The sequence below is a fragment of the Manacus candei genome, unplaced genomic scaffold, assembly GCF_025592945.1.
Source record: "Manacus candei isolate 608988 ecotype Guabito, Panama unplaced genomic scaffold, ASM2559294v1 h1tg000022l, whole genome shotgun sequence".
Taxonomy (NCBI): domain Eukaryota; kingdom Metazoa; phylum Chordata; class Aves; order Passeriformes; family Pipridae; genus Manacus; species Manacus candei.
The window spans coordinates 4,317,626-4,339,632 of NW_026138070.1; the positions used below are offsets into that span (position 1 = coordinate 4,317,626).

At 43.1% G+C, this 22,007-nt stretch overlaps 2 protein-coding genes across 7 annotated transcripts; one reads left to right on the forward strand and one right to left on the reverse strand.

The window, feature by feature from the left end:
• Window positions 1-566: 566 nt before the first annotated feature.
• Window positions 567-8,225, reverse strand: NMNAT1 (nicotinamide nucleotide adenylyltransferase 1). Its single transcript, XM_051786241.1, has 5 exons — window positions 8,182-8,225; window positions 4,965-5,134; window positions 4,319-4,502; window positions 3,534-3,679; window positions 567-3,178 (listed from the first exon to the last, which is right to left on the reverse strand). Exons 2-5 carry the CDS (start codon window positions 5,086-5,088, stop codon window positions 2,778-2,780), a joined length of 855 nt encoding a protein of 284 aa, XP_051642201.1. The 5' UTR covers window positions 5,089-5,134; window positions 8,182-8,225; the 3' UTR covers window positions 567-2,777.
• Window positions 7,475-20,967, forward strand: LZIC (leucine zipper and CTNNBIP1 domain containing). Of its 6 annotated transcripts, none has more exons than XR_007904329.1 (9): window positions 7,475-7,601; window positions 8,986-9,129; window positions 9,699-9,834; window positions 10,860-10,958; window positions 11,610-11,705; window positions 13,495-13,576; window positions 19,076-19,151; window positions 19,545-19,672; window positions 20,867-20,956. XR_007904329.1 is itself a non-coding variant. In XM_051786257.1 (7 exons), exons 1-7 carry the CDS (start codon window positions 9,029-9,031, stop codon window positions 19,564-19,566), a joined length of 612 nt encoding a protein of 203 aa, XP_051642217.1. In that variant the 5' UTR covers window positions 8,334-9,028; the 3' UTR covers window positions 19,567-20,043. The 6 variants fall into 6 exon arrangements, 2 of the variants coding, with proteins under 2 accessions (XP_051642217.1, XP_051642218.1); XR_007904327.1 differs by lacking the exon at window positions 7,475-7,601 and adding an exon at window positions 8,253-8,315; XR_007904328.1 differs by lacking the exon at window positions 7,475-7,601 and adding an exon at window positions 8,334-8,871.
• The last annotated feature ends 1,040 nt before the right edge of the window (window positions 20,968-22,007 follow it).

Sequence of the window (22,007 nt, forward strand, 5' to 3'; positions counted from 1 at the left end):
CTCTAACCTACACTAAACCAGGAATGGCACAGAGAAATGAAAATGAATGTGTTCCTGGACTCAAATAGTAACATTTCACCCACTACTTGGTGTTATGAGGTTGTGGTAGTAAAGCACTGTTGCAATACAACTGACTCTTGCAAGAAAAGAGAAGTGAGTACTTGGGTAAATCCTGTGTCAAAGCCTGGATATAACATTTTAATTGAAAATTAAATTATGCAGATAGTCAGGGGTGTGGTGCTTCTTCCTGTAGATCAGTTCTCTTTGAGATCTGAAAAGAGTCCACTCCTGAAAGTTATACCTGTCTGACATCTTTGAACAGCCACATCACTGCTTGTGGTGCTGGTGCTTGTAGCTGATGGGAAGAGGAGATGGTGAGTGTGCTCCTGGTGCTGGAACAGGCAGGTTTCTGGATCCCACCAGTAACACAGAGGATCCATACTCAGCACTCAGAGTAATTTTTGAACAATATTCTGGTTTGTATAGACCAAACATTGTTCTACCTCTTAAAAATCATGCAGTCGTCAGACATCAGATATGGTGAACAACAGGATGACTAAAATTAGCATATTACATGCAATTTATTTTATTGAAGGACTCACCACACATTAAACTCCAGCGAAATAAAACTGAAGACCAAGCTTTATAAAAAAATCCTACTGAATTTGCAGTTTCTCTACAATTACACAAAGAGCACCAACACACATCAGCATCATTAAGAAGAATAAACCTAGACTTAAAGTGCAGTTTTACTCTGAAAAATGACCACCTCAACAGGGTGCTGTCCCATTAGAAGGATCTGCTCTGTTTATTCAGCAGCACACTGCTTGACTTGAGGGCTCAAAGTAACTCCCTCCTGCCCTCTGTTCTCATCAGTCCTAAAGACAGACAGTGAGCAAGAGAGGAAAGGAGATGGGCCCTTTCCCAGGCCCCATCACTAGGACAGGTGTCTGCAGCCAGCTCAGGCAGTTGGATTGCTGAGGGATCACAGGGGCATCCTTTATCCTTCCTTTATTAGTACTGAGCTTAAAAGAACCCAACCTCATCACCAAAGGACAGTGAAAACCTGCCTGAGCTCTGGGGGAAGAAATGGCAGCCAGCACATTTAAGGAGGAATCACCAAAAATACAACCCTAAGAATCCTTGGTGCTACTTTCTGTCACAGATGCACTTCTAGGGTGTGACTTGATTTTATTACACCAATCTCTTTGTGGATTCTCCCATCTTTGCAGGCTGGAACCAGCAGAACACAGATGTTCTGTTGTCTGGTAAAGGCAGAATTTCATGTGGGGCTCCCAGTTTGCATGTTCAACACCAGCCCCACTGCAGGATACAGGTTTTCCCAGCAGTGTCCCAGCTCCTCTGCTGGGCTTTAGACAAGCCTCACAGGGCCTAGGGCCACCCACAATGTTCTGTATTTGGCTTCTGTCTCCCAGACTCTCCCTGAGCTCTGAGGGAAGCCCAGACCTCTGCCTCAGCTCCCAGGGATGTCCTGCCCAGGGGGGAGGGTGATGGGTTGTCACAGTTATGACCCTGGAACGTGTCCCTGGTTCTAGACTTGCCCAAGAGCATCTTGGCCTCCTGCCCTGAGAGGCTCACACTGGGCTGGATTTGTTCATCTGGAAAAGGTGACCAGAGTCATCTTGTGGAGAGCTATGAAAGAGCTGCTGACCCATTAGAGAGTGGCTTGGAAGCCTTGACATTTGTAATAAGGCACCTAATCCAAACAAAAATGGGATGGCAGCAAATAAAGGGAGGTAGAATTCTATCACCACATCATTCACAGTGCCTCTCCAGCTTATATTCACATAATACAGGCAATACACTGTCAGATTCAAACCCAGATTTCCAGCAAAGAAGAACATTTCACTTATGTACAGTACTAATTTCCTACCATTTCCTCTCAACTGCAGTAACAGAAAACAATTCTGGCTATATACCATTATATTGTCCTCATGGCTCAAACATAAAAGATATTATTTGAAAGAAATTTCTTATTTGCAATAAAGGGACAACCATCTGAGAATCAGTGCAATGGCACTATTATTAATTTCTATCTATCAAACCAGTGGCTATAAATCAGTTTCTGAGGTCGGTTTGTCCCTCCATCAGAAACAATACTGAGCTTAACTACAGCCCTGGAAACATGAACAGAAGAGTGAAGCACAAGACATTTCTGGGAGCAAATTGCATGATGGCAAACAAGCAGCTGCATATTTGAAAATCAGGCAGCTCCAAGGAGGCTGCACCCAGCACCACTTCAGCCAGGGGGAAATTTGTCCCTGCCAGAACAGAGCTAAATAATTTCTTTAAGATGAACCACATGTTGGCAATTGCAGCTCCACAGATTTACTACCAGTAAATGGTACCCTTAGAAATTAAACAGCTTTGTTAAGACGCTGTAAGTTATCAAAAATATTTGTGTTAGTATTTTATAAATAGCAGTCGGAGCAGCTCGAATTAAAACCAATCAGAACATTTTCATTTGTTTTGCTTATTAATTTGCAATTCTCATATGCCAGTGTGGATTCTACTCACTTCAGTGCACTGTGACTAAATGTTTAAACGTGAAAATCTTACTATGGGACTTTGTGGAGGTCCAATCATTGAGTGCACCAAACCTCAACGGCAACTACAGATGTACTAAAGCCATGGAATTAGCCCAAAATGTGGCCCGTATGTGCCAAAAAAAATGAACCAACCCCTAGAAAACACTCTCCTGCACCGAACTGTAGCTTTTTTTCCCAGCAGACAGTGAGTTAGTTGTTCAGTGCCTGTTAGTTCTTGGAGTCACTTGCATTTTTCTGTAAGGGAGCCAAGACCACCCCAGCATTCCTGTCCTCACTCTCGGGGCTGTACAGGTTGTTCCTCTCGATGTAAGCTCGAACCACATCGGGCACCAGGTAGCGGATGCTCTGCCCCCTCCGCAGGGCCCTCCGGATCTTGGTGGAGGAGATGTCGTTTGTGATCCACTCCTCCACCAGGTGAATGTTGTTCTTGTGCCTCCACAAAATATCAGACTCGTAGATGAACTTCTGAGCGTTGTTCCCAGCCCTGCTGATGCACACCAGGCCGTGCTTTTCCACTATTTCAGTGATGTCCTCCAGCTTCCACAGATTGGGGATCCCAAAAGACTCCAGCATGTCGCTTCCACAGAGCAGTTTAACCTGGGGGACACCTTCAAAAGGAAAAAAAAAAGTGAGAAACAGGGCTTGGTCACCAGATTTTAGCTAACTTGACAGGGACATTTGATTTCTAGGCTCTCTCTCTGTATCTTTGGTTAAGATGAGACAATGGAACGAAATAAAAAAAAGATTCAGAGTATCTAATTTATAATGAATAGCCTCAATACAGGATTTTTCTGAATAAAGGTTATGGAAGTCCCTTCACTAAAAGGATCTACTGCCTTATGCTGTGAGATCTAAGGGAATAAACGTACTCAGTGGCATCAGAACCAAGAGCTACCACAAAAAAGTGCAATTCTCTTGAAATAACAAGTATCATTAACCATTTAATTTGCAAACAGACTTAACTTTTTATATCTGGACTCCGATTTTTCTTTTTAATGGGTTCGTGCCTATTGGGTTCCTGTTTCCTCTTTCGCCCCAGCTTTGTTAAGGGCACAGCATCCTCCAGACTGTTAGTGGCATCAGGAGGTAAAAGCTTTTGATGATGGTACCTGCAAAACACAGATGTATTTTAGGTATTTTAAAGATGTAGGAGAAAATAGGGATATTGTGGTCTAAAATCATCTCTCACACTTCCTCCTGCAGCACTTTCACAGACAGTCCACCCAGGAGCTGATCTGCTGAAACAGGGACTTGAGAGCTCACTCAGATGGTGCTCAAAGGGCAAAGATTTCAAAGCAACAATCAGGTTGGTTTGTTTCTTTTTTTAATAAAAATTCGTTTCAATAATAAGAATCTCAGTGAAGTAGCAATGACTGAAAGAAAAACTCAGAAAATTCTCCTTCAGACAATTCTCATGCCAGTCTTTAAACACACAAATGTGCAGCACAGCTTGTGTCTGCCCTGTTCCAGACTCTGTCCCTCCCCAGGGACACCTTTTCAGCACAAAAACTGAATAAGGCCTAAGGAATTACATATCTTCAGAATTGTTCCCAGGCTCATTTTTGACATGTTTAGGACTAATGGTGCAATCTTTCATTTTCAGTGCTCGTATCAATAGTCCCTCTGAATTCACTGAGTCTCTTTGTAAGACTTGGGACTAGCCTGCCATTATCTAACTCGTTAGGCTAACACCACTGCTTATCCTTCTATAGGTTTGTGAGACTTTTTAGAGCTTGGCTGAAGAATACCTTAAAACTTTTAGTGTTTCCAACCACTCACTCTGGCTGCTTTCCCAATCATCAACTTCCACCCAATCCGAGTTTTTTGTAGCCAGTTTTGCCATTGTCACTCGGTGATTTGCACTGATCAGACCTTTCTTCTTATATGCATCACCCACTGGTGAAATGATGCCCTTGATTACTTTGTATTTTCCTGGGGAAAAAAAACACACCACACAAGAACAGGAGAAGTGGTTGAGCAGATGTTACTTCCTCTGCATTGTATTTAAACTATGACATAAACATTATTCAGGGCAATGGCAGCTCTGACAGCCAGCCCAGTGGAAAAGTACAGTTCTCTTCTTCATTGTCAGGGCAGCACAAAGAAAGAGTTGGGAAGATAGAACAGAAAGACAGATTTCTATAAACTAACTGTAAAACTGTGCTTTAGCTCATTAAAATCAGTAATAAGCAGCATTTCTATAAGACAGTTGTCTCATGTTGGCCTACATGATTTTGTATGATACATCCACACATAGCAGGCTCAACATCTAACTAGGATTTCCAGAAATATCTGTCCCTGTCAAACAGGCACTCACAGACACAAAATATTCACCTTACCACTTAAGTGTCTAGTTATCAAAGCTATTCTGAATGACACAAATGAGCATCCTACCTGTTTCATGGAAATAGTCTTTAGCCAGCTCAAACAGCCTCAGGTGCATGTTGGTGATGGGGTTGAAGGACCCACAGGCCAGCAGCACCACTTCAGTCTTCCTCTCAGGATCTTCCATAGCCATTCCTCACAGCCAGAGCCAAGGGGAGAATGCTGGTGCCAGGTACCAACTACAGCAAGAAATGGGATTAAAAAAGAGTTTGTTACTTATTTATGCTGCCAATAAGCAGAAAATAAAATGTCACGATCAAATGGAACACTTCCACCAACACTGAGCCCGTGATTGTTCATGTGACACTGCATTTTTAAGAGATTAAAATATGAAATCACTGCAAACAGGTTGCTTGCCTAGAGAGGACAGTGTACTGCCTACTCTGAAGAAAAGCAGCTCATGCTTTTAAATTTCACATGGAGAGATGATCTGTCCTGATTGCAGGACAAAGTTTATCAAAACTTTGCACCTTTTTCATGATGCCAGTGCCAATCAACTGCCAAGAGACCCATGGGCAGGGAACCTCCTTGTTAAGTAACTTCCTTCCAGTGCTTACAGGGAGGAACAGACCTAGGGTAAAGCTTCTCTAAACTGCAGTGAACCTTTCCAGCAAGACCTATAAAATCAATATATTAAATATTCTGGAGGAGAATAGTGTTAACACTTCTTCACTCAAGACTTATTTACATTTTCTGTAATATAAAATGTAAAGGGTGGTAATTTATATCACTCAGAATGGTATGTGGGAAGAGAGTGCTATGGACTGAACCTGAAAAGAATCAGCCTGCTTTGTGTTGCAGAAAGTCAGTGGTAGGTGTACCAGTGGAACAGGTGATAGAAGAGTGAATTAAAACAAGTTTAGTAAAAGCTGCAATTAAATATTGGAATTTTTTCCCCCTTTTCTGAAGTACAACAGCACTGTTCCAATTCTGAGCTTCAGTTTCAGAAAGCTGCTTAAGAATTGCTGAAAATCACTAGGAAATTTCACTAGTTATCATTTCATTTCTCCTCAAACTACAGAGATTTTTGTTTCTGTGTTCTCCCCTGAGGATACTCTGGCTTGCCAAGATGGTTTTCCCCAGCCTGGCCCTAACAAACAAAAACTGGGATATGGCACAGGCCATTCTCCTGCTGCTGCTGCTCCTGAATTGTCTGAGACATCCGTGAGGATTGTCTGGAATTGTCTGCCATTGTTCCTACAGCAACATCCCTGCCTGGAAAAATCCCCCAAGGTCACCCTCACATCCAGTCTCTGTTGCAAAGAGGCTGAGTGATGTTCACAGCTCTGAGACACCATCACAGCCAACCCCTGCAACAGCCACTGTGTCCCAACATCAAAGAGCCCTCGGATAAAAGCAGCTCTGCAAGGCTTCACCTCTTGCAAGTGTTAGTACTTTTCTGTGCTTTCAAGAGTTTCACAAAGTTTTAAAATATTCTTTATTACTGCAGAGTGGCTCGGCAGAGGAAGGGCTGGAACAGCCTTCACAGGGACATGGCTGGGAGAGTTACCATGGGAACGGGAGGAAAGGAGTTACACCGCCTTTGTAATGTGTAAACCCTGCTTTCTGAGGAGTGACTCGTGCTGCAGAACTGGAAAAAGGTCGATTTTTTTTTTCCTTATAAAACAAAAAGCGTAAAAACAGTAGAAAATTTTCAGATGAAAACACACAGTGCCTTTTCAGGAGTCAGTCAAATGTCCCTTTCCATGCTGCTAATTCTACAGTTTTCAGAGGGAGACAATTATTGCCTCCCAAACTCACCTTGCAGAGCTTCATAGCTCTTCATTTCTACATAGAAATGAAAGTATAAATAGAATCTCATAGTTTGCACATCCCCTCAGCCTCCTAATTTGACACCCTTTGTCTAGCACTGTTTGCACAGAAAACAGCTGCATGGGTGCTGTGGGGAGGGGAGGAGATCAGGGGTATCCTGACACGATTACCTTCACTGTTACATCATCCTGGAACCCCCACAGCACCCTCACAGCTGGGATCTGCTCTGTATGGAACCCCCTTCACACAGCCCTAACTCTTTGGGAAAAGCCATGCAATTTGCACACCCCAGGAAAGGAGACTAGGACAAGGCATGACTAAAGCCTGGCCAGTGCCTGTGCGGTACATGGAACTAGGCCTGTTCTTGTTGTATAGATTTGATGAACTGTCACTGCTTGACACAAATCCCATTACTGCAGTTTAACCACAGGATCCAAACCAGCATCTCATCTGTACAGAGATGAGAGAGGTCTGCACACAGGCGTTTAGCTCCATAAAACTGAGACCAGTCTTAAAATAATTAATGCTGTCTTATGCCAAATAGCAAATGAAATATTAGTAAAATCTCCCCACAAAGACTTAAGATGGGAAAATAAAGTAAAATGGCCTTCACTTGGGTATTCTATAAGTGTAGGACATCCTGGATTATTTTCCCTGTTTCTTCTGATGGAAAAATGAGGTGCCCTGTGATGTACTCCTTACACAGATTCTTATATATAATCTCATACATAATCCTACCAGCATTTAGTGTGTGCTGATTGCAGCCCTGCTATTAGCCGGATTGGACACGTATTTGCCCTAAAAAACATCAAAATACACCTACAGCAGGTCTTGGGATCGTTCTGGAGCCCAACCTGCCTGGGGACAAAACAGGTAAGGATGCTTTGCTCAATCTCATTTACAATTCAGAGCCAAACGTTTATCGAACCTGTTTACACAACTGTATTGTATATTCTGCATAGAATTTATTATATTCTACGTATAGAGAACAGAACCACCGCTAAACATTCACGACACGTGGGCATCGCTGGACGCTTCAGCAACACCGGCCCGCGGGGGTCTGCACGGGGGGGGGGTGCGGAGGCTTCGACCCCGCACAGCGAGTCCCAGCGAGCTCCCCCCAGCGCCGGCGGGCCCCGGAGCCCGCACTGCCCGCCCGGAGCCCGCACTGCCCTCCTGGCCCCAGCACTCCCCTCGAGGAGCCCGCACTGCCCTCGAGGAGCCCGCACTGCCCTCGAGGAGCCCGCACTGCCCTCCCGGCCCCAGCACTGCCCTCGAGGAGCCCGCACTGCCCTCCCGGCCCCAGCACTGCCCGCCCGGAGCCCGCACTGCCCTCCCGGCCCCAGCACTGCCCTCCCGGCCCCAGCACTGCCCTCCCGGCCCCAGCACTGCCCTCCCGGCCCCAGCACTCCCCGCCCCGATCCCGCACTCCCCGGTCCGATCCCGCACTCACCGCGCGGCCCCCGCGCCCCGTCCCCGCCGTCCGCCCGTTCGCCGGGCCCGGCCCCGCCCGCGCTCATTGGCCCGGGCGCGGCGGAAGCGGCGCCGGGGGGACGGTCCGGGCCCGCCCCGCCGAGGCCTGGCCGGGTGAGGGGAGAGGGGGAGAGGGGAAGCGGGGCCGGGCGGGTGAGGGAGAGCCGGGCCGGAGCCTCGGGGCCGGGCGGCACCCGCGTAATGTCGAGTTCCGCCATCTCGCCCCTCCTGCCCGGGTCTCCCCCCCTCAGGCCCGTTCGCCGCTTGCCGGCGGGAGGGTCGCGTTCCCTCGTGGGCCGCCGGCGGTGGTGCAGCCCCTCACCGCCGGGGATGCCCCGCTGACCGCGGGCTCTGTGCCCGCTCCCCCCTGACCCCCGGCCTTCCTCGGGAGTGCCCCGCGTCCCTCCCGGTGCTGCCGGAGGCGTTCCCGACCCTGGGACACCTGCGGCCGCGGTGTCTCCTGAGCAGTGCTCGGGGGGCCGCGGGGGAGGCGAATCTGCTGCTTTACATAGCGGGGCCTCTGCATCTCAGTAATTGCTACTTGGTTTGACCCTCGTTTGGTTGTATGTGCTGTGGCTGAGTTATTACCCTGGTGAACTGCCTCTTGCCGCGAAGATAATCCCGTCCACGCAGCCCGGCATTTCTGTGTTTCCACTACAAGGATCTCTAGGTGTTGTGGTCAGGCATTCCATCAGCAAGATGCTGCATCGTTTTCTTGCTATTTGGAGCATTTTAAATAGGTTGATAGTTGTTGATACAAACAATAAAATGTACTTTCTCCTAGGAGTGCCACGTAACAAGTGAAAACTTTCATGTGAAAACAGAAAATGGCTTCAAGAGGAACAACAGAGACCAGCAAACTAAAACAAAACTTGGAGGAGCAGTTGGACAGATTAATGCAGCAGCTTCAAGATCTGGAAGAATGCAGGTAATAAAAATAGCTGCTTATATATGGTAATAATTTTCTTAACTGGTTGGCAGAAGAAAGGGGTACTTTTCAAAAATCTTGTGGGTTTTCTGGGGGGTTTTTTGTGTTTTCTTGTGGCTTTATATTTTTTTAATTAGGTAGGATGTTTGTGTTAGGTAGTAAAAATTATATCTAAAAAGAAAAGATATTTTTATTTCTCATCTGAAGAAAATGCAGGCAGAAATACTCAATGGTTTCTTTATATCTCAGTGTGACTTTTTAGCTTCTAATACCTGTTCACATAACTCACAACTTCCTTGTGGGCTTTTTTAATATCAGTTAGCAAATAGCTTTTGTGTCTGTTTTGGTTTGTCTTATAATTATGGATGTTTGGGGTTTTTTTTAGCACAAATAACATGAAAAGTTAGAAAAACTAATGTGATTTTATATTAGTTTTCTGTGGGCTAATAAAATTTAATTCATTGCTGCCTGAAGAGTTGAGCTCTGTGATACTCCCCAATGCCCTTTTCTCCATATGACATCTCAGGTTAAACCTTGTGAATTAATGTGTCTTCTTGGATCCTCTTTAGAGAGGAGCTGGATGCAGATGAGTATGAGGAGACCAAAAAAGAAACTCTGGAGCAGCTGAGTGAGTTCAACGACTCCCTGAAGAAGATCATGTCTGGAGATATGACTTTGGTGGATGAGCTCAGTGGGATGCAGCTGGTAAGGATGATGGGCTGCTAAAAATGGTTTGTATTTTTCCTGGAGTTGATGAAATAGAAAATAGATCCAAGTGGTTCACTGTAATTTTTGTGTGAAACCTAGATCTATGTAACTGATGTTTTTATTATTTGGTACACGTGTACATGTAAGAACTTGCATAGGTCTCTTCATTTTAAAAGGCAAAAAATATTGAAGAATTATAACCACAATACTGGGTAATTGCAGGGACTAAATATATGAAAAAATAACATAAAATAATAGAAATTTAATATAAAAGGTCTAATGGACAGTCCAGGCTAATATATATCATGAGAAGTACAATTCATGCCTGTTTGTTAGAAAGCATAAGATAGCACTTCCTGTGCTCTTCTTGCTGACTTGTGTTTCAGATTCATACCAGTCCAAATGAAAAGGCTGTAGGAATGACTGTGTGACTTTAAGTTATTATTATATATTTATATATTTAATATTTATATTATGTTATTGGTCTTATGCTGACTTCCAAACTTCTGATCTATTTTCTCTCTTTTCAGTGTTTAATTAGAGCATAATTTGTTCCTTCTAAGCCCTGTGTTTTAGGATTTTGTTTCCAGAGAGGTCATGACTTGTCCAAAGATAACTGTGGGGAGATCTAATAATGATAATTTTGATAATCCACAAAGGATTTTGTGGATTCATCATTTACATTATGCTTATCCATAGAAGAGCTGTAATCATCAGTGTTGGCATGAAGACTGTGCTAATATCAGGAAAGTGCTGGAAATTATTAGAAAGTAAGACCTGGACTGTAATGAAAAATTTCACAGCTCTTTCTTAGTGTGGTTGCACTAATGAGTGGATTCTTCAAGCCCTGCATAAAGGTCCTGTATTTTTTTTCATCTTACTTCCATGGTTATACAGAAAAAAGAAGAGCTCTGTATCAAATGGTACAGAGGGTACTAATGATGCTCTCCAGCCCTCCTTCATCTTGTTTTCAGCTGCTGGTTGTGAGTTAGTCCTGCTCATTCTTGCTCTTTTCCTTGCAGGCAATACAAGCAGCCATCAGCCAAGCCTTTAAAACCCCAGAAGTGATTAGAATGTTTGCAAAGAAGCAGCCGAGGCAACTGAGGACGAGGTTGGCAGAGGTGAAGGCTTTTTGTTTTACTGCAGAATCTGTTTGTTTGGGCCAGACTGGTTCAAGTGTGGAATGATTGCAAGGAGAGCACCGAGTGTGCTGGAAAACTTGGTGTCAGCATCATAAAGAGGTGGAGAAGGTCTCTTTCAGAATGTGTTCAATTTTAAATGTTTATTGAAGTAACAGGGACAACAATGTGTATTTCTTGAATTATCTTCCTTGCTTCCAAACAACAGTGGGATTGACACTGAGAGTGAAGTGAGTAAACTGCAAATAGAAAATTTGGGGTTGTACTGAGGGCTGGAGAGTGCACTCAGAGATCTGACTGAACTGAAGATGCAGATAAAGTGAAATCAAACGTGATTGCTCCATGTGCCAGTCATGTGTGAATCCATAATTTTGAGTGATTATCAGTCTTTGATGAAAAAAGATTCAAGTTTGGAGAAATCAAGTAAGCCAAGGTCAGGTGTAAAGAGTATTTGCAGAACATTCAGAAAAGCTTAGCAGCCATCTTTTAAATCATAGATAGCTCTGTCCCTTCCTGCTGTGGGTCTGTGCTTACTGAGGATATTTTTAGGCTGTTGCATTTCTCATGCTGTTGTGTTGAGTGAAATAGTGGGAAGATTATATATTTTGACTTATTTCCCCCCCTGATGTGCAGATGGACCGAGACTTAATGGTTGGGAAGTTGGCACGAGACCTGTACACCCAACAGAAAGTGGAAATCCTGACTGCCCTCAGGAAGCTTGGTGAGAAGGTAAGGTGGTGGTGGGAAACTCAGGTGGATAGAGTTCTCTGTCTGTATATTTAAGAGGAATTTGAAATAATTAAAATAAGAAATTATGACTTTTATGAGCAAAGGGTAAAATGCAACTTGTTTTTGTAGTATATAAATGTCCTTCCCTTTTAATGCCAGGCTTTCTGAAGCACTCACTGCTGAACGTGTATCAAATAGTTTTGTACATTTATATAAGGCTGTTTCTACTTTTAAAATGCTTTCTTTGGGCCATATAAATGAATCACATACAAGCTGGCACAAGAGGATCATGTTTATAAAAGCTCCCAACTATGTACCAGGAACTATCCAAAGCTTTTGACACACATCCAGCTTCACTTATTTTTATACTGTTGATAATACAATATAATACAATATTCTTTACCTCTTGGTGTGAGGTAAAGGAATTGGAGAGAAGAGGGATAAGGGATTGTTGCCCCAGTGATCCATAAGTAGCAGAACAAGCCCTGGGTTTGCCACCAGAGGGAGGAAGAGAAGTTGTTATTTCTCTCTGTGGCTGGCATATGAAGAAAATGAGTTGCTGTGTGTCTCTGTGCTTAAGGTTTCTTAGGAAATGAAGGAATGTAATGGAAAAGATGAAGTGCAGTGCTTAAAGGAGCTGCAGTTCAGGTAGATTCCAAAGCAAAGGCTTTCCCTCAGAATATTTTTATTGCTTGACTGTCAGAGATAAAAAAGCATGTTTTGGAGATACATAAAAGTCTAGTTAAGGTTGTGAACTGAATGCATGAAGATACCTAACCCTCCTGGCATGAGTTCCTCGGATCACCACATGGAGCCACTTTACCACACTCTGACCTAACCTCTGAATCTTTTAAAATGATCAACAACCTACTGCACACAGGACTTGCTAGGGCAGTAGTTTCACATCTCTTCTGGATGTGAACCATGAGAGTAAAAATTACATGTTTCCCTGCACAATACTGCAAAATTTTAAGTAGTTGGATGCTTGCTCACAAAGCTCAGCAAAGGCAGGTAACTAATATGTTTTCCTTCATTCCAACACCATCCTGAATGCCTGTACCTGACTTTTATATTTCTAACTAATAAACTGATGCAAACACTGTGAACAGTTTGACACCCTTATGCTTTGCTTTAATAAGGATGTGTATCTGAGGCTAATTAAATGAGTGACTTTTAACTTAGAATATCTGAACCTTCCAAATGTAGGTTACTGCTTCATTACTGTAAATATTTTATGGGCATCTGTCACAAGGCATCAGAGCACATACATAAAAGCAAAATATACATGTGCAAATGTCACTTTAAAGGCAGAGAACCATTTCTAGGTCATTGGCCCTTAACATGGTCAAAGCTGGCATGTTTTTGCTTTCCTCAGTAGGTGATAGGAAGTGAGCTTAGACCTCAGTTCAGCACTGTACTGACCACATGACAAAAAAGTTGTTGCTATCCTCTGCACAGTTCAGGTGCTCAGGTACAGTGTGACCTTTCCATCACAAATGATCACTGGAGGTCAGCTGGAAACTTTATGGTGCATGTGGAGGCACTTCTGGCACTGCACATCCTGTCCTGCCTGGGCTGGCAGGAGCCCTGGAGGGAAAATTCAGTGGCAGGGGAAGTAGGTTGTATCTTTAGTTTAGGTTTTAGTTTTGTGTTAGGTAACACTGCCACTTAAAAGCTGCAAATGGACAGATGCTGTAACCCATCATAGTTCATGTCCATGCCCATGGAGATGGTGGGAATGTGCACAGTTAAGGTTTGAAGTTCACAGTTGTGACCTTTTTTGATTTAGCTCACTGGGGATGATGAGATGTTCTTGTCAGCAAATGCTGGTACAGCCCTGAGCCAGTTTGAGAGAGTCTCCACTGACCTTGGTAAGTTTTCATTCTCAGAACTTCCAATCTCTTTGCCTCATTGAACTCTGATTAATAGAAATACCTCTGGTTTCCTGTGAAAGAGAAAATGTGAACCAAACATTCATACCATTAAATGTTGGTGTACATTTTCTTAACAGTGAAGCTCTGATACACTATCCATGAGGAAAAAGTAACACAGCAGGTAAATCCAGGGCCAAATGCCCACAAAATGCCAAGTGTTGCCCATCATCTGAAGGCTTGAATGGTCTGTCTGAAGCAGAGGTGCTGCTCTTACATTTGAACACTGATCTTTTTGGCATTAATGACTTTCCTCAGGAGAGCCTTTTCCTCTGCTTGCTGCAGAGAATTTGGCAACTATTGGCACGTTGTCAAAATACAGCTTTAAAGCAGCTCCTTGCTGTGATTGTCACACCTCTAACCATATTGACAGGATCAAAAGTTCAGTTATAAAGTGCATTAAATCAGCACCACAGTTCATTCTGGCATTGCAGTCAGAACTGGGATGAAAGAACTGTGAATGGCAGGAACGTGCCAGACTAGGTCAGGGTGCAAATAAAGTGTCTCTGACTTAGCTTTCAGCACTCCTCTTCCTGAGAGTGTAAGTGAGGTGAGAACCCTTTTGTTCAAAAGGGGACTTTGTGAGGAGCTCTGGGTGTGCTGGGTTGCCCTTGGCTGGCCACCAGCTGCCCACCAAGCCACTCTTTCATTCCCCCTCCTCAACAGGATGTGGGGAGAAAACAGAATTAAAAACTCATGGGTTGAGATAAAGGAATTTAATAAAAGCAAGGGCTGTGCACAGAAGCAAAGGAAAACAAAGATTAATCCTCTACTTGCCAGCAGCAGGTGATGTCCAGCCACCTTCTGGGGCGTGGGGCCTCAGTGTGTAACAGTTCCTTCAGAGGACAAATGTCTCCTCAATGAATTCCCCACCTTGTCCTTTCTCCTGGCTTTCACTGCTGAGTGTGCTGTGCCATGGAATGGCCCCTCAGCTGTCCTGGCCATGTCCCCTCCTGCCCACCCAAGCCCAGGGACTTTGGGGGTGTGACAGCCTGGCTGCTGGGCCAGCACTGCTCAGCAGGAGCCCAAACCTCGCTGTGTTCCCCACACCATTCCAGCTGCAAACCCAAATCCCAGCTCTCCAAGAGCTCCTGGGGGAAAGGGAACATCCATCCCAGCCAGGCCCATGCCTGCTTTACACCTGCCAAGTCAGTCTCTTTTATTTTTCTACATTAGCTCAAGTGTTCTGGTTTTCACAATGTAGGTTTGATTTCTTTTCATCTCAAATGTTCTGCTTGATTTAAATCGTACACAAGGACATTCACAATTTCTACTAATACTTACTGAAAATGTTTTTTTCCCCCCCTCATAGGATCAGGAGACAAAGTCTTTGCTCTAGCAAGTGTTGAAGTAGAAAAGGCAAAGCAATGAAAGGGTGTGTGAGGCTTGTGTCTCTCCAGTTATCAACAGCATTGGACTTCTGTCACACTGCATTTGGGTTTTCTATTTCCAGCATGTTGTAAAAAAAAGCAAAGCAAAACAAAAAAACTCCAAATCCTAAAACCTCTTGGGTTCTTAACCAGAAGATATGAAGTAAACAGCCTTAAGTGCACTTTGGAACCTTGGTGTCTGTACCCCTTAAGTAATACAAGCTCTGAGGCTGAACACTGAGTGGAACTCTAGAAACAAAAGCATGGTATGTCTGTTTTGGGAAAGAATCAGCTGTTTGGAACTTTTCTGAATGTGTATTTCTCTAACTATTAAAAACTTCATCTTTTTGCATGTGGTTGTGGCAAGCAGATCTTTTTCAGGAGCAGTCCCGGTGAGTGGTTTTTTGGGTGATTCTTCACATTGTCTTAATTTTTGTCTGGACTCCCCACTAAGTAGTTTGTACTAGGACAGCACTGAAGCTTTGAAAATGGACTTGGTTTATTTGGAATGCCATCTTCCTACAAACTGTTTGCAGAAGACCCCAAAGGAGCCTGGATGCTGATCACTGGCCCTTGGCTGCTTGTTTGCCGTGCACATGAATGAGCACTTTGTGTCCCAGCCCGGCCCGACAGACAATGGCAGCCCTGTGGGGAGTAATTTAACCTTGTGTATGGAAACGACAGGGAACTGATAGGAAATGGCAACGAGAGGCTCTTTCTGTGACCTCTTCCTTCAGCTCTGGTGTCCAGCCACCCACTGCCCTGATTTCCCGGGGTTGCAGAGGTGCCAGGAAATAACTTGCAAGTACAAACGGGTTTTAAAAGGGGGGAAAACTCCCATTATGTGATCAGTGCGAGTGTTGCTCAGTGTATTGATCAGGTGCTGTGGAGAGGGGAGGGGCTGTGCCTCCCTTAGGAGTTGGAATCCTGAATAAACTCGGTGTAGGAGGATTTAAGATCTCATATTGTTGAACCTTTAGCTCAGAGGGTGGAGAAACTACTCTGGATGTGTGCTTAACTTCCTGACAAACTGTAATTTGTAAAATCACTACTAGGGACCTAATTCCCTAAGTTTTGACTCCTTTACACTTCAGTTAAGTGCTTGTTTGCATTTTGTCAAGAGCTGGTTGGAAGCCTGGATTTCCCTGAAGTTTTTCAGCTCGAGAAATGTACATTTTAAGGTCTGCTATACCATATGTTCAAGTGCTGAACTAACAATACTGGCAACAACAAAACCACACTAAGGGCATTTCTTACCTTAATTTCAGACCTGTTCCCCTTCTTATTTTACCAGTAACTAGAGAAAAGTATAAAGCTTCTATTTGAAAAAAAAAAAAATTAGGAAAAAAAGTAGCTTTATTTTTGTGCACAAAGAGTTCAAACATCAGCAATTTGGGGGTTCTCTGGACTATGTGTTTTAACAGGGAGTTGGCACTTCCTTTCTTTAGAGATCTTCCAAAGGAGGGGAAACATTATGAGATCTCCACCTGTATGAAGGTGATCAGTGTATCCAGGGCAGATTTTGGGCTGGTTTTAGTGACTGGGTTTTTTTGGGGGGCAATGTGTCTTATTTAAGTTTCAGTCATGTTTCTGAGCTGTAAAATGTGTGACTGCCATCACAGTAGGTCTGTTGCTGGAAAGAAAAGGATGGGTGATCATATTCGAAAAATGAGAAGAATTCCTAGGGGAAAAAAAAAAGTGATTCTGTTAGTGCTTGGAATTATAAAAATGGAGAAGTAAATGTACTAAAAGGATGACACTCAGTTATTTTAGAATTAGTAATGGTTTATAAAACAGCTTTTAAACCCAAGTGTAGGGTGAGTTTGGTTCCAGTTTATGGTGGTGTGACTGTTTTTGGACCTGTATTTGTCAGTGTTTAATGGAGTAGAACATCATGTTTTGCCTATCATATAGATGTCTTTGGCTTGTACAGCTAGAAATGAGCTTCAGTGGGAAGTGCCATTAAATTGAGTGAGTGGAAATGGTGTTAAATTTGGACAGCTTGTTGCAGTGTTAATCCCATAGCAGTCACTTGGAGACTAAGTGAATGGCATGGATTATAAACAGAACATGAACATGGTCAGTCCATGTACACTTACAGGGCATAAATACCCTATAAATAAGCAAGTTTGTCTAAGTGTAAACTAGGAGGAGTAGACTAGAAGATGTGTTGCTTGCCTGTATTTTGCTTTAATAGATACCTTTTGGAAATGTAGCATTTTAGAAATGAAAGGACACGTGGTACAGACCAGCATAATTTCTGTTTTTCACTGGTGGAACTTTTCCCTGCCTTTTTTTAAAGAGGCCTTTATTTAGACTGGGGCCTTTTGTCCATTCTGTCAGAACTATTTTCCTGTCTGGGGCAGCATTGTGCTCTCTGACAAAGGCTCATTGCAGCTCCAGAGCTGAGAACAGCTTATTAAAAGGCATTATTAGAGAGTCTGAAATTATTGCAAACAAAACAGTCCATGGGGACCGGAGCTGCCTCCTCTTCCCTGCTGCTCATTACTGGTGCTAAGGAACTCTCTCCCCCCACCCCCCAGCCTGCCTTGCAGCATTAGGATGTAAATGAAATCTCTCAGCACTCCAACTGTGAGTTTACAGCCCAGTGCTATGGAAATCTTCTTCCTCTTCCTTTGAGAGGTTTATGTTTCCAGGAGAAACTTTCTTTTTTTTTTAATGATTTGTAAATATTTCAGGATTTTTGCAAAGCTTCTGTACTGCAGGCAGTTGGAACATTCCTGTTAAATTCATCCTTGACTGAACATCTTTTCAACGTTGTGCTGCTTCTGCTCTTGGAAAGTTCTCTGGTGATTGAGATGGACAAAGGTGGAGAATGAGATCAGTGACCAGTACTGGAAGACTCAGTGGCCAGGGCAGAATTCCCTCCTCCAAAGCTGTGCAGAGTCAGAAATCAGAGACTGGCTGTGTCCTGCAGGAGGCCCTGACCATGAATGTGATTTAAAAAGGAAGCTGTTGCTGGTGTGAAGCTGTTCATGTGTTGACCCTCACAAATAGTTTAGTGGCCTGCTTGAAGTGTTAGGTTGATTTCAGTCATAGTAAGTTAACTGGTGTGTTGTGCTAAGTATTTTGATAAATAATCCTGGGATGTACCTCCACCACTGTCTGAAATGTTTCTGCAGGAGCTGGGGAAAAAAATCCATTATTTATTTATTATCATAATCATTTTCTCAAATAAAAACTGGTAACAAAAGAACAACTGCTAAATGAAAGCATGGATTTGTTGTTTAACAAACGAGCTTGTGATGTGTGAGTTCCATCCCCAGTTCAGTGTTAGACCCTGGCAGATCACTCCTTCTGTACACATCTTTCCTGGAGTAAAATACAGATTATGATCCTTGAATATCGAGTGCTGTGAAGTTGTTATTGATCATACATGGCTTTGAAGATTAAAATGTGCTTTGTTTTTTGTTTATCATTTTATTTCTGAAGTAAGAATTGTAAAGTACAGTAGCTTTAAACACATCAGCAAAGTTCCCAGAGTCCTTTTTTTTTGGCCATATGTAACCTCCCTTTTTTAATCTTCTTTTTCTATAGAGTGAATTCAGTGATTGTACTGATCTGAAAGGAAAAGCATTTGAGAGAAAATTGAAGCTTCAAATGCTCTGTCTCTCTTTCTTCTGTCTTTGTCTCCTTGTATTATTTCCCTTCTTTGATCTTGAATGGAAAAGTAGCAAGTTATCTTTGTCTTGAAGGAAAAATACAAGATTTCTTGAGAGATCCCTTAGTTCCTCGTGTTACCTTGCCTGTAAAAGTCAAATTCATTTTGATAGAGAACTCTGTGTTAATGATACCCTACTGACCAGGCAGTGAAGGCTCTGTCATTAGTGGCTGAAATGGGAGGCAAATTCACATAGAACCATTTGGGTTTGTTTCCAGTGTGGCAATTCCCTCCCCACAGAAGGACAAATAGGATTTTTACATTGTAAAGAAATAGAAGTCAGCCTGCAGGCACCTTTTTAGTTTCCCCACCTCCATCATTTTAAAATTATCCTCACTGAGTTCTGGGGAAGGATGTAACTCTTATTTAAATTCTGTCTGCCCACAGGAGAGGAATGGCAGTGCTCACATTGGAGTTTTCCTTTAGGAGTCGTGGAAAATGTGCCACCTGGTCTTGCTGTGAGGTTGTAGTTTTTTTAACTTTACCTTAAAAGGGGTTTATGCCTGTGAGGGTGAGGGGAGAATTACTGGAGTTGATGTTGCCCAAGATTTTTCTGCTCTTACTTTTAAACACCTCAGTGAAACAGGAGGTGCTGATGTTCAGAGCATCTCTAAGAGTGGCCCAAAGTACCTGACACCATCTGACAGGATAAATAAAAATGTTTCAGAATAAGTAGTCCCTGAAATAAGGTCTCCAAAGAGGAAATACAGACACAAGGTTGGTGGATACAGCATTGCTGTATCATGTACCAAAATAATTTAACTCACTCATGTGTAAATGTTATATTTAATAGCAGATTTCTCATTTAAACAAGTACTAATCACGGGACATTTTTTTTATCTTGCTATCACAATAGTTTGCTGCTTGATAACATTTAGGATGATGTTTTGAACATGCCTCCAAAACTGGGTCAGTAATAATTGAGATGTGCTGGAAACCATCAGATCCACCTGCAGATCCCGTGGACAGAGGTGTAATGTCTGGGTAAACAGCTTTTCTTTATCCTTATAAGGTGGAGATGGAAATTAAGTTCTGTAGTGTTATTGTAAAAGAGTGTGGTTTGCAACTTTGTAAATACCAAATTTAATCTGGGAACACTTCTGGTTTTGAATAAAACACGCAGCTGAGAAGGTTTCTTGCCACACAAACTAAGCCTGGATTAACAAAAAGATGATTGTCATAGCCTTTCTTACAGTAAAGGGCTTTTTTGTTCATGCCTTGAAAATCTCTCTGCATACCTCCTCACTGCACAGCCCATGTAGAATCATAAAATATTGTAATGAAGACAGCTGAACCATTTCTTTCTTTTTTTTTTTTAATATAATCTCTCTAATCTACACAAGTTTTGTTTGCCCCTAGTCATGGAAAGTTCACCTGACTGCTGTGCCCTCCACCATTTCTTAGTGTCCCAAAAGTACACCGGGTTGAATGGTTGAACTGCATTTAATTTTGAGGAAACACTGCAACATTTCTGCATCAGAGCTTGATTTTGATGGGTGGGAATTGTCAGGCTAAGTCTAAAATATAAGAGATTAACAAAAGAGATTCCAGACTAAAAACAAGTCCCTCATTGGGTACCACACATCTTGGAGAGAAAGAGTTTTCCTTGTTGTTGTGTGTGGCTGGATCAGGGATAATGAGAGCAGGGCCTGTGTGTGCAGATGCTGCTGGAAGCCCATAATGAGGGGGACATGCCAACAAATACAGGGGGACCTGGAGGGTGGAAGCAGCTGTGCTGTGAAGGAACCCTCAGTGATTTTCAGAGCTGATTAAGAAAGCATTGGAGATCAGGAAGGACAGGGTGAGTTGAGAGAATTTTTCTAAGTCAAGCAGGGATTCAGTGAAGGTTTCATGGAGTTTTGGCTTACTGGAACAAACAACAGCCTCATTAAACGAGAGATTAGGAGTGACTGAAAAGAAAAATCCATTTAATCTGATAGATTTTTATAAAACAATATCAAGCCTTTACACAATACTTGTAAAAATGTTAGAAAGACTTAACCTTCAGGTAATTAATCTTCCAAACATTGCCCTGCTGAGGGAATGTGGTTGGGGCAAGCGGGGTGGGGATGGGTGAGGTGATGGATTTGATCAAGTGCAGCTCTATCCCGTGTTTGCCTTGGGAAGGTCTGTGCAGTCCCAGGAGACATGAACAAAATTCTACTAAATGTGTTGCAGAACTAGCAGAGTTAAGAGGCCTCTTGAGCATCTGTCCTGTCTTGTGATGATACAAGAGACCCGTGGCAAGATGTCACTTTGCTTGGTAGCCCAACACCTCGGTAAGCTGGAGGGAACAAACTAAGGTGGGGCAGGAGCTCAGTTCTAAGAAAAGAAACCTCAAATCCTCCCGGGGTAGAGGAAGCCTTATGGTGTCCCTCCCCGCTAAAACCCTTTCTAAATAAAGGCAGGATGTTAAATTGATGCTCTGTGAGATTGCATTGCACTGCTGTACAGTCAGCCAGCTGAATTGGAACAGGAGAGCTAGACAGTACTTAGTCATAAGATGGTGTTGTGCCATGATGTTATCAGTAAGGAAATTCATACTATTGCAAAGATGCAAATGATGGCTTAATTATACGCTCCTACCAGCATAAGATGCTTTTAGATCTTTCCCTCAGACTCATGTACTGTGCTAATTAACAGTAATCCAACTGGAGGATCCCAGAGCAATGCTTCTGCATATTTTTTTCAGCTTACGCTGGAGCTCTTATGTTCTTTTCTTAAATAATTAATAATCATTACTGCCTGCTGTGCTGTGGGTATGTGCCAGTGATCTCAGATCCCAGCACATTTGCACCATTCCTGTTCCTGTCAGCAGCTTGGGTTTGCTCTTTGCAGAGGCTTTCATGTTAAGCCCTTCATTAGCTGGCAGTGGGGTTTGGATTTCAGTGGCATCGGGCTTTGATGTCATTAAGTAGCAAGCTGTTAAAGGAAGTGCCACCTATTTCATTACTGTGACTATTTTTATGCAATTAAGTTAAACACCGAGTAGAAAACAGATGCATTTTACTAAATAACACTTGGTACACAAAGCATTTTTATCTCCAGGAATTTTGTACTTACCTTTCTGGCCCCACCAGTGCACACTGTAGGGAAGCAGAGTAACTGTTAACCTAGTGGGAAACCACAGTGCAGGTGAGCGATGGGGCACGGTGAGGAACCTTAGGTGCCTTCTGTCATCTTTTTTTTTTTTTTTAATTTTAATTATTATTATTTTTAATTAATCCCTCTCTGTGTCCACTGGGGTTTTACTCTGCTTCAGTCTAGCTAGGTGAAGGATCACCTTACTTTCGATGGCTTCAGTGACCAAATGGGAATT